The sequence below is a fragment of the Marmota flaviventris genome, chromosome 1, assembly GCF_047511675.1.
Source record: "Marmota flaviventris isolate mMarFla1 chromosome 1, mMarFla1.hap1, whole genome shotgun sequence".
Classification (NCBI taxonomy): domain Eukaryota; kingdom Metazoa; phylum Chordata; class Mammalia; order Rodentia; family Sciuridae; genus Marmota; species Marmota flaviventris.
Genome location: NC_092498.1, coordinates 208284223 through 208296260, shown reverse-complemented (window position 1 = coordinate 208296260; position 12038 = coordinate 208284223). Strand labels below are relative to the sequence as shown.

The 12038-nt window shown below is 43.0% G+C and overlaps 1 protein-coding gene across 2 annotated transcripts; it reads right to left on the bottom strand.

Moving 5' to 3' along the window:
- Positions 1-3054: 3054 nt before the first annotated feature.
- Positions 3055-4071, bottom strand: LOC114082190 (olfactory receptor 7A10-like). 2 transcript variants are annotated; one of them, XM_027923551.2, is made up of 2 exons: positions 3170-4071; positions 3055-3079 (listed from the first exon to the last, which is right to left on the bottom strand). In XM_027923551.2, exons 1-2 carry the CDS (start codon positions 4069-4071, stop codon positions 3055-3057), a joined length of 927 nt encoding a protein of 308 aa, XP_027779352.2. The 2 variants fall into 2 exon arrangements, with proteins under 2 accessions (XP_027779352.2, XP_027779351.2); XM_027923550.2 differs by lacking the exon at positions 3055-3079 and having other exon boundaries at positions 3142-4071.
- Between the last annotated feature and the right edge of the window lie 7967 nt (positions 4072-12038).

Genomic DNA, 12038 nt, shown 5'->3' with positions numbered 1-12038 from the left:
GCTCTGGGAGGAAGGTTTCTCTGTGGAAGTTCAAGGTCCTGCCTGGGTAGACTTGATGGTGACTGAAGCTCTGTCCCCAGAAAACACAGCAGGAAGGACTAGACTTCTGGGAAGACTGAAGACCTCAAAGGACACCACCACGTCCTGTCCAGCACAGGGCTGTGCACTGAGGGACCACATAAGAGCAGAGAGCCACAGCTCCCTATATCTGCTCATTAGGCTAATTTCCCTCTTGTTCTGAGGGACACTGGCCTGGAAAAACAAGAAATTCTTCCTGCTGATTCTCTGTTCCCAGGAGACCCATTTATAGTCCAGTAAACCTAGTTTTTATTGTTCCTCCATGGATTCATCTGCTGTCTTCCAGAGGTCCAGCCTCCTGGAATACCCCCAGAAAATAATCATGCCCTCTTTACCAAGGGTGAGCATTATGTTCCCATGGTATAAGGCCTTGGACATTAAACTTCTTGCCTTCATGGTCCTTTCCCAAAGAATCAGGAAATTTGTAGGTTTTTTACATTTTTATTTTATTTGTTCTTCTTAGATATACATGACAGTAGAATGTATTTTGGCATATTATACATTCATGGAGTATAATTTATTCTAATTAGGATCCTATTTTGTGGTTGGTGGTGGGGAGGGGAAGAATGGAAGTCCACTGGATTAGACAAAGTGTAATGAAAGGAAAGGAGGGAGAGGGGAATAGGAAGGACAGTAGAATTAATTGGAAATAAATTTCCTGTCCTTGTATTTGAATACACAACCAGGGTAATTCCACATCATGTACAACCACAAAAATACAAAATTTATAGTTTTAACATACTTTAAGAGCTCCTATTCAGTCTTTATTTTTGAAATATTTATTAAGAACAAATGAACTTAGTTCTTTACTTTGCACCATAACCCGAGATTAGCACCTGATGAGAATTGTGCAATTTCATGTTTACTAAACTGTATTCCATGAAGTCTATTTTGTATAGTGACACTATTGTGAACTCCATCTCCACTGAAGAAACTGGGCTGACATGTGATATTACATTAAGGAGAGATGGGACCTTCCTTTCAATTCTGACATATTGCTTCCACTTCTCAAAATATGGGCATCTTGAATTCAACTAACTACATATATTTTTCTCTTAGGGATATTGGCAATGTGTGCAGGGTGTACTAACCAACCAGGATAGTTCCCAACACAAATAACGACATTGCCCCAAAATTTCAGTAGTGAGAAGGTGATCAAAATGAATTCTCAACCAACTTCATTATGTAGAAGAATTACCAGGGATGTGATTTCAAGTGCAAATTTTGGGGTTATGGGTATCCTGAAACTCTCTATTTCAGCAATACATGGTAAATAAATACATGGTAAAGTTGTGTAGCTCACTGATAGGTCACTTCTGGCGTTACTCCCCAGTAATACAAGAGAATATATAATAATAACAGAAAAAAGATCCAGAGTAATCCTGGTTCTGAAGGTCCCGGTCCATGGACCTAACTTGGAGTAGCAAGATTGTGAAGCTCTGTGGAGTCTGGTATGACTAGTTTTACATCCTCTCCTCCCAAATTGTCTTTGTATGTTATTCTGAAAGGAAATGTATCCACTCACTCTAGAGACTGTAATGATTCCTTTTATCTGTTATTATTATATATTCTCTTGTATTACTGGGGAGTGAAGCCAGAAGTGACCTATCCGTGAGCTACACGACTTTACCATATATTTATCTATTTATTCATTTATTTATTTATTTTGAGCCAGGGTCTCCCTAACTTGCCCAGGATGGTCTCAAAACTGCCACCGTCCAGCATCAGCCTCCAAGTCACTAGGAATAAAGGTGTGCACCACCATTTCCAGCCAAGAATTCCATACAAGGGCTCTTAAATGACAACTAATATAATTCTGAAAAAGATATTTTACTAGGCAGAATAATTATCTCCTCAAGATGTCTATAAACTAACCCAAAGAAACTTTGAATATGTTACATTAAAAAATAAATTATTCTTTTCCATTTTAATGATTTATTCATACATTATAGTTCTACATTATATTAGTACATTAGAGTGATATATATTACAGTGGTGCTCATTTTGACATACTCACACACACAGAATGTAATATGCTCCAACTCAGTCCCCAGGACTTCCCCTTTCCCTGCTCTCCTTCCTCCCCTATTCCCCTTCCTGTACTCCACTGGTCTTCTTTTATTTATTGATTGTGTTTTTAGTTGGCACCTTATGCATAAACATGAAGCTGGAACTCGCTGCAGTGTGTCCATTTGTGTACGTGACACACTGGGTTCTATTTCACTCTGCAGTCCCCCCTTTCCCCATCCCTCCTCCCTTCACCTCCAGCTCCTTCCTTGACGTCACTGTTCTCCCTTCTAGTTTCATGAGATTCCCTTTTTATTCCTCATTTCTCTCTAGCTTCCACATGTGAGAGAGAATGTTTGACCCTTGATGTTCTGAGCCTGGCTTGTTTTATTTAGAACCATGTTCTCCAGGTCCATCCACTTACCAGCAAAGTCCATGATTTAATTTCTCTTTGTGGCTGAATAAACTCCATCAAATGTATATACCATATTTTCTTTATCCATTTACTGTTGAATTCTAAGACCTTAATAACTTGTAACAAAATACATTAGCATACTAAAGACAAATGTTCAAGAAAAGTAGTTAAAATGCTGACATACACAGGAACAGTAATGCAAAACAGAGAAACTGTGGCCTCAGATTTTGCTCAAGTACAAATTGCAAAATTGTTCTCAGGTGCCCATGAACGTAGTAAAAGACATGACTATTTTAAGAATGAAACAAAAAAGATCCTAAATCAATACAAGATATGTCAGATGGGAAGAAATCCTTTGTAAGAAACTTTGCCTCTCTGTGACATAAATGTTTCCTGTTTGGAAGAAAAGGTGAGTGGACAAAGTGCAAAACCTGTTGCATGTCAGAGAAAACAAGAAGCTGGGTAAAGAGAGCTGGTTACATTGCACAGAGGTCAAAACCAGAGTCATGTGACCTCCAGGAGGTAAACTGAATGAAAGGGTGTCACATTCACAATCAGATCAAAGATCCACAACTCTGGCTCTGAGGCTTTGCTGCCTGCAGTCCTGGGCATGTGCTCCTGAACCCCAGGACAAGAGTCTTTCATAATTTCCCTCCAGAGAGCCTTAACAGGGCTCCCTTCACATCCTTATTCCTCAGACTGTAGATGAAGGGGTTCAGCATGGGGGTGATCACGGTGTACATCACAGAGGCTGTTGCACTGGAGGGTAAGCTCTGGGCTGCAGCAGAACTGAGGTACACACCAAAGCCTGTGCCATAAAATAAGGAGACCACGGAGAGGTGAGACGCACAGGTGGAGAAGGCTTTGTACCTGCCCTGAGCTGATGAGATTGCACGGATAGAAGACATGATCTTGGAGTAGGAGTACAGGATGCCAGCGATGGGGCCACCTCCCAGCAACACAGTTACAAGATACCTCACCAAATCATTAAGAAAGGTTTCAGAGCAGGCAAGCTGAACCACCTGGTTAAGTTCACAGAAAAAGTGAGGGATGTTTATGTCTTTGCAGAAGGACAGTCTCAAGACCATTAAGCTTTGCAACAAGGCATGCAAAACACTCAGGATCCAGCACACCAGAACCAGAAATCCACAGAGCCTAGGATTCATGATGACAGTGTACTGCAGCGGGTGGCAGATGGCCACATACCTGTCATAGGCCATCACCGTAAGGAGGAAGTTGTCCAACTCTACAAAAATGAAGAAAAAGCACATCTGGATGATGCAGCCTGCATAGGTAATGGCCTTGCTCTGTGTCTGGATGTTCATCAGCATCTTGGGGATGGTGGTGGAGGTGAAGCAGACGTCCACAAAGGACAGGTTAGAGAGGAAGAAGTACATAGGTGTGTGCAGGTGGGAGTCTGAGATGGTGGCCAGAATGATGAGCAGGTTCCCCAGCACAGTGACCAGGTACATGGACAGGAAAAGCCCAAAGATGAGGGGCTGCAGTTCTGGGTCCTCTGAAAATCCCAGCAGAAGGAATTCTGAAATTCTTGTATTGTTTTTTGGTTCCATGAGGGGGTGTCACTACCAGAAAAAGAATAAATACATGACTATTCTTCACATATATAGACACTACAGATATAATTGTTACAATTTTTATTTTCCAATAAAAAACTTTTTTCTCTTGTTTCTGGGTCTCGTTATCCTAGGTCTTCCCTGGTACCATTACTATTTAGGAATCCCTATCTCACTCTAAGTCTTCTCCCCAAGAGCTCATGCAGTACCTGTTTAAGTAGAAACGACTTCTTACCATGGAAGAGCACTTGGGGAGTGCTGGCCACATTCCAGGCAGTGCCCAGGCCTCAGCAACAAAAGCTCCTACATCCCAATGATGGGAAAAGAGCATATGTAGATAGACAAAGCACAGGTCTGTTTTTTCTTTTTGCTGGGGAAATGGCCTATATTTGCATATGCGTATTTCTATTTTCATATGCACCTCATATTGTACATTTTAAATGTATGTGGTCCTTTGAGTATTAATTATACCTTAACATTGCTATTCAAAAAAGAAATCAAGATATATCATAAACATAAGTTCAAGGAGCCCAAGAAAACAAAAGAACATAGCACCGGAGAAAGTAAACAGGAGGTGCTTTTTGAGAGAGAGAGAGAGAGAGATGCTAGGTGTAATTTTGCGCATTTTCTGTTCGTGTAGGCACTCTACACTAACAAACACCCCACCCCTGGGGCTTCTTTTTCATGGTTTTCCAAACTAAAATAAAAAAGAAGATTAAAGAACTGAAAATCATATTATACACATGCAGAAAATATCACATGAAAAAATAATAATTAATTTGATCAAGACATTTCACACTAGAATATAACTGATACTGTTCCCATGACATCTAGCAGGTGATAAACACTCAGTTATCCCTGGTTGAATGAACCAGAAATGAAGTCCAGTGTATGTGAACATTTCAAATAACATAGTTATGACCCCTTCCTTTTTGACAGCAGAAAATGTGTCTGGACACTGCTCAATGTCCCCTGGAGCATAAATATCATTTGTGACTGAGAACCACTTTGAAACTAATCATAGAAAAATATTTTTGCAGCACTGATGTAATAGTAAATCAATGATTAAAAAAATAAGAAAGACTACCAAAAGCATGGGTATCACAGCCCCATGGTGAAATATTGTGCATTCTCTGAAATATGTAAAGTGCATTATCTTAGTTGATTTGAAGGCCTCAGTAGGCATCTTTGAGAGAAAGGGAAAGATGGGAAAAGCTAGAAAAGAACACAGAACTAAACAGAGGGCATGTGCAATGTGCATGGGAGCCTATTCCTGGATTTGTATGAAGGGTTTATGAACTTCTCAGGATGCAGAGTATAGGAAGTAAAGCTTAAAAATAACTAAGAACTTCTAGAAAAACAGTGATGGTGCTAGTAATTTTGGTATAATATAGTTTTTTTTTAATTTAATGCAATGACTTTTTGGATTTTCTTTTTGTTTCCAATTTTTACTTAATATCTCACTTTGATTATTAATTGCAGTTTTCTATTGAGGGGGCCTTGCTTTTATGTTTCTTATTTTTATTTGCATCGCTGGGGGTCAAACACAGGATGTTGTACATAATAAGAAAGTGAGTGTTGTGCCTGAGCTTCACCTCAACCTGTTTTTTGAACAGACACAAAATAACTGTTCATACAACAGGGAGAGTGTGAACATTCAATACATATATGCAACATAGAATGCTCAAATCAGGATAATTAGTATTTCCCTCTCTTTAAACATTTGTCAATTCTTTGTTTTGGGAACTCTCTAACTTCATTTTTCTTATTTTTCATAAAATGTGTGTTATAAAGCTAGTGTAATATTTTGGAGTAATTTTAAGTTTTCTTCTTATGATTATAAAATTTGAATGCAAAAATGTGTAAGAAATGGATTTGGACTGCAAATGTCCCAATGTGTGCTGGGACAGGGGGCCCCTTTCTCCTGTGACTGTGGACTGCTGTGGTTATCAGGCCTCCCTGGCTCCTCCCCCTGCCTTTCCTGCCTCTGTTGACCACCAGCCTAGATTTCCACCATAGTGAGTCTTAAATTTTCTCTATTTAAGAGAAATTTTTGATTAAAAATGCCCTCTGTACATGTTGACATGATTCCATGTCACTTTTCAATACATTCATTCAGCAGGCACTGATTGAAACAAAATGGAATGAAAAATATAAAACAGGAAAAGATGTAAAATAGGGATTATTTAATGACATTAACATGGGTTATGAATTCAAGATTAAGTTAACAAATGTCTAAAATAATACAAAATGAAAGAAGTCCTATAACTTGCATGGGGGTGCAAATATGCAAAGTTTTAATATCTTTCATACAAAAAATATGTGCATTAGAATATTATAAATAAAGACAGAATGAGCTTGGATCAAGAGGTAAATAAGCATGAAACCCTTTCAATGATACGTTAAAGTGACGCCTTTCTGAGCAATCATCTGATCAGAAAAACACCAAAGACACAATAAGCAACACAGAACCAAATGTGACCTAGCACTAGGGATGCATGAGAATATTCAATACCCTTTTTATTTACAGCAAGGATTGAAAAAAAATCAGTCACTCAATTTCAAAAAAAGCAAAGTACAAATACAGCTAATTGATAGAATTGAATTTACATATGCATCAGTTTTCAACATTCCCCACAAAAATATTTCTATGTACATGAAAATAGGCTATCTGTGAAAAAGAAAGAAAGAAACTCCAATAATCTCCTATAAAGAATACAAGGGGCTGGGCACGATGGTGCACCCCTGAAATCTTAGCAACTCAGGAGGCTGAAGCAGGAGGATGGCAAGTTCAAAGCCAAACTCAGCAATAGCAAGGTGCTAGCAAATCAGTGAGACCCTGTTTCTAAAGAAAATACAGAATTGGTCTGGGGATATGGCTCAGTGGTCAAGTACCTTTGAGTTCAATTCGGTAACAAAAAAATAAAGAATACGGGGTCGGGGGGTCAGATAAAACTTGCTAGTATACAACAGAGAAACTGAAATAGACGCTGCAGAATAAGAAGCACATGCCCAACAAATTCACATACATATACAAGCTTGCAGATATATAAACTATTACAAAGTAAGGCTCTTAGGTATGCCTCTATTCACCTGTTAAATTATGTTTTTTAATGAGACTACAGAAAAAAAACTTTAAAATGTATGTCCCATGAACATTTGCAGTGAGATAATCTTACTCAGGAACTTGTCAACACTACATAAATATAATCAAATATTTCTCATCTTAAGTGCACATGCATCAAAATACACCTTAACTTCACATTTTTACCCTTCACAGTTAATCCCTATTCCTCTGCTCTCTTAATTGCAAAGATCCTTGGGCCTCTGTTCTTTCTCTGGGAGCACTGGATGCCTCCCTCCCATCTTCTCTTCAGCCTCTGTTACCTTCATTTCCTGGTCAGCAGTGAACCCTGCGCTAACCACTGCAATGTTCACTTTTCAGCTAAGTGTTATGATTCAGCGCAGCCTTGTGAATAAATCATCCATCAGGACAGCAAGCAGCCACAGCAGCCCTGCTCTGGGATAGCTCAGCCTGGCTCTCTCCTGACCTCAGCTAAAGAGTCCTGGGTTTGGTTCTCTCTGCTGCTCTCCTGCAGTGCCCACTGAGCTCCCAGACTCACCTGGAGACCAGCTCTGGTAGGAAGGTCTCTCTGTGGAAGTTCAAGGTCCTGCCTGGGTGGGCTTGATGGTAACTGAAGCTCTGTCCCCAGAAAACACAGCAGGAAGGAGTCAAGTGCTGGGTTCCTGGGCATACTAAAGACCTCAAAGACACCTCCACATCCTGTCCAGCACAGGGCTGTACACGGAGGGACCACATCAGAGCAGAGAGCCACAGCTCCCTATATCTGTTCATTAGCTCATTTTCCTATTCTTCCCCTTAGGGACACTGGCCTGGAAAGACAGGATATTCTTCCTACTGATTCTCTGTTCCCAGGAGACCCATTTATAACCCAGGGAACCTAGTTTTTATTGCTCCTCCATGGACCCACTTGCCTTCCAGAGGTCCTGCCTCCTGGCACTTCATCATTGCTTTGACTGAAAGTGTTTTCTGAGTCTTAGGCTGATGAGCTCATCTTTGTTGGGAGTCACCCAGCTCCAAAGACTAACTTCCCCATCCCCCAAGAAGAGCTGTCCAATGGTGAGCCCTGCTGGCTCACATGATCCTTACCCACCAATCAGATTAGCCCTGTTGGCTCACATGATCCTTACCCACCAATCAGACAAGGCCTGCTGGATCACATGATCCTTACCCACCAATCAGACTAGCCCTGCTGGCTCACATGATCCTTACCCACCAATCAAAAAGCACCCCATGCCAACTGTCAAACCCTTCAACCATTAAACTGTCATAACTGTCAAACCACCCCCAGCTCTATAAATATGCAGAGCTGTTCTTCAATAAACGGGCATTTTCTCCCATGGCAAGCCTTGATCGTTCTTTGGTTGGTGCCAAAACCTGAGAGGGGGAATGCTTTGCTGCTCGAGGGCCCCCTCTCTCAAGGCTTGCTGTCCTCGTCCACTTTTTCAAGCACTGCTGCTGCTCACACAACACGGGCTCTTCAGTAGGTGAGTTTCCCTATCGGGTATCCAACTTCAGACAGGCTATATGCCAGGGCTTTGACCATGATCATCCGGCAAACCTCTGACACCCAATCTGGAGGAGAGAACACACCCCACCATGACCTTCATGGTCACGGTGGATTCTCTGGAGCCCAGTTATAATCCCGACTGGGATTATAATACTCAAGATGGCATACAGAGTAGGGACCGATTCTCTGCATGTATTATTGCTGGGCTCAAAACAGCGGCACTTAAGGCTGTCAATTTCCAAAAATTATAAGAGACCCCCATTGGAATTTTTGGATCGGCTTATGAAAGCCCTTCAGCAGTAACCTAGATCAAAGAACCCCAGATGGCTGTCATGTCCTTATGATACATTTCCTCTCGCAGAGCTACCCCGACATCCGGGCCAAACTAAAAAAGCTCGAACAGGGCCCTGCCACCCCCCAGACTGAGAAATTTTAGATGCTCACCCAGGCCCTGAAAGGTGCTTCCTTGGGTCAACGCCCATCACCGAACCGCCCCCACCCTGGGTGCCTGCTTCAAGTGTGGCAAGGAGGGACATTGGGCCAGGGCATGCCCTGCACCACGCACTTCGCATACTCCATGCCCTAAATGTCAACAACAAGGTCATTGGGGCTCTGACTGTCCTAGATCCCATAGGAGGCCTATGGCCAGGGAACCCTCCGACCTTCTGGGCATGGCAATCGATTGGTGGTGCCTTGGGTCCTTGTCTCTGGCCATAACAATAAATAGACCAGAACCCAGGGTGCAGATTCAGGTGGATGGATGCAAGGTTGAGTTTCTCCTTTGACACCAGGGCTACCTTCTCAGTCCTGACAGAATTCTGGACGCAAACAGTGCCATCCACCTCTCCTATTGTCGGGGTAGGAGAAAAGACCATCTATCCAAGAAAGACTCCCCTATTACTCTGTTCCATAGAAAACTTCCCATTCTCTCAGACGTTCCTAGTTATGCCCCAATGTCCAGTTCCTTTACTCGGCCAAGACATTCTCTCTAAATTCAATACAACAATCAACATACGGGCTCCTGACATCAGTCAGGCCCCAGAATTGGCCTGTTCATCTTTTCTTGTCCTTTTGGCAGAAGACTGGCCATTCTGCTCCACTTGTGAGGCTGACATGAAATACCATACTAACCTGGTTGACCCGATTGTATGGGATACCCACACCCCCTCCACCATTTCCTGCCCACCAGTTAACATTCATTTCAAAGATCCTAACACCTTCTCCAATCAGGCTCAATACCCCCTGTTCACAAAAGCTCTTCTGGGCCTACAACATATTATTCAGGAACTTCTTAGCAAGGGGTACCTCTATCCTGCTCATTCCCCTTACAATACTCCCATACTAGTGGTAGAAAAGCCCAACAGGTCCTATTGCTTAGTTCAGGACCTACGACTCATCAACACCTCCATTAGGCCCATACATCTTTTGGTTCCCAACCCATACACTCTGCTGTCTCAGATCCCCCACACTGCGACCCTTTTCTCGGTCATAGATTTAAAGGATATCTTTTTGCCTTTAACCTGGACTGTCCTTCCTCAGGGATTTCGAGATAGTCCACACCTCTTTGGACAAACCTTGGCCTTCAACCTCCAATCTTTTCACCCCCAGTGCCCCGAATCCACCCTCTTGCAATATGTTGATTATCGTCCGGCAAATCTCTTTGCCCACCTGCGGGGAGGAAAGCACCCACCACAGCCTTTAAGGTTACGGTGGCCCTCAGGGACTCCTTCTTTGGGCAAATTCGAAAGTCTTAGTCCTCTCACCTTAAGGCTAGAGAAACACTTACCCTCCCCTTCCTCTCCCCTCTTTCTGGCATTGGGAGTATCCGGCCTTTCCAGGAGGGGTCCCGAAAAGCCTTGGCCAAGGTCACCAACTGCTCCAGCTCTGGCCAGGACGAGAGCTTTGACTGTCAGGATTTGGTGATGACCAATCTCTGCAGCTAGAACCTGCCACTTAGGCACTCCTGATTTTTTGGCTCTAACGGGGACACCACTTTTGCCAATAAATCAGTTTCCTCCTTCTCTGTGTCCTCTTCCCTCCTCCTTACATGGGTAATGTGTCCTCTCTGCCAGTCGACTCTTCCCTACAATGCCTCTTGGATCAAATATAGCACCCAGGCTTGGCCCACTTATCCCTTAGACAACCAAAGCAGATGGCCCCTTTTTGGGTCCCTGGATCCCTCCATTCTAAGGGATCTCTTCCAGGCTTTCTTCTTGCTCCAATCCAATCCTGCTCTCTGCACCTCTTGCAAACAAATTCTTCCTTCCCATCCAAAGGGCGCTCAACAGATGACACAGCTCTCCTACTTAATTTTTTGGGCTTAAAGAGATATCAGTCCTCTCCACAAAAGGCCTAAATAGCATGTATCTAGGGTTCTCTATCTCTCAAGGGAAAAAGGCCATTACAGGAGACAGAAAACAGCTTATTGTGTCTATACCTACACCAAAGACCAAAGATGACTCTCCTTCTTGTGTTTGGCTCTGTACTTCAGGGCCTGGGTTACTTTTGAATTTCTCCCTCCTTGCCAAGCTGCTATATAATCTGGCCAAGAGCCCCCAAAATGAACCCCTACTCTCAGCGGTAGGGAAGCTCTTTAAAAAGGCCCTCCTCTGGGCATCCACCCTGCATCTCTCCAACCTCTCCCGACCCTTCACACTCTATGTAAAAACAGGGACAAAGTCAGGGTGTTATGGGTCAGGAATGTGGCCCCACATTTGCACTAGTGGCCTACCTACCCAAACAGTTCAACTCACCATCAGGGGCTGGCCCCCATGCCTCAGAGCCCTAGCAGCGGCCCATGACCTCCAGAAAGAAGCACACAAGCTTACCTTTGGCTCCCCACTAACCATCTCAACTCATCACCATCTAAAGGATTTCCTCACTTACAAGGGACTACAGTCAATTCCTCCTTCCAGGGTTCTATCGCTCTTTATCTCCCCTTGAAAATCCCTCCATCTCTTTTCATCCCTGCTTTCCATTAAACCCTGCCTCCCTCCTCCCATCTTCTCCCTCACAAGATCCCGTCCACAAATTCCTGGAGGTATTAGAGATGACTTTACCTGCTCTACCACAATTTCTGAGGGAATCCTGCCCTCTTCGGACCTCCTCTGGTTCTCAGATGGTAGCTCCTTTATACACGAAGGGGTTAAAGTGGCGGAGTATGCTGTCATTTCCCTCTCATCCTTCATAGAAGAAAAATGTCTCCCACCCAATACCACCAACCAACAAGCTGAACTCATAGCTGCCACAGGGGCATGTGAGCTAGCAGAGGGAAAAACCCTCTCCCTAAAGAAAGGGGGCTATTGACCACCAGAGGGACGGCAGTCATTAATTCCACACTTATTTATGACCTACTACAAGCCTCCAGGCTGC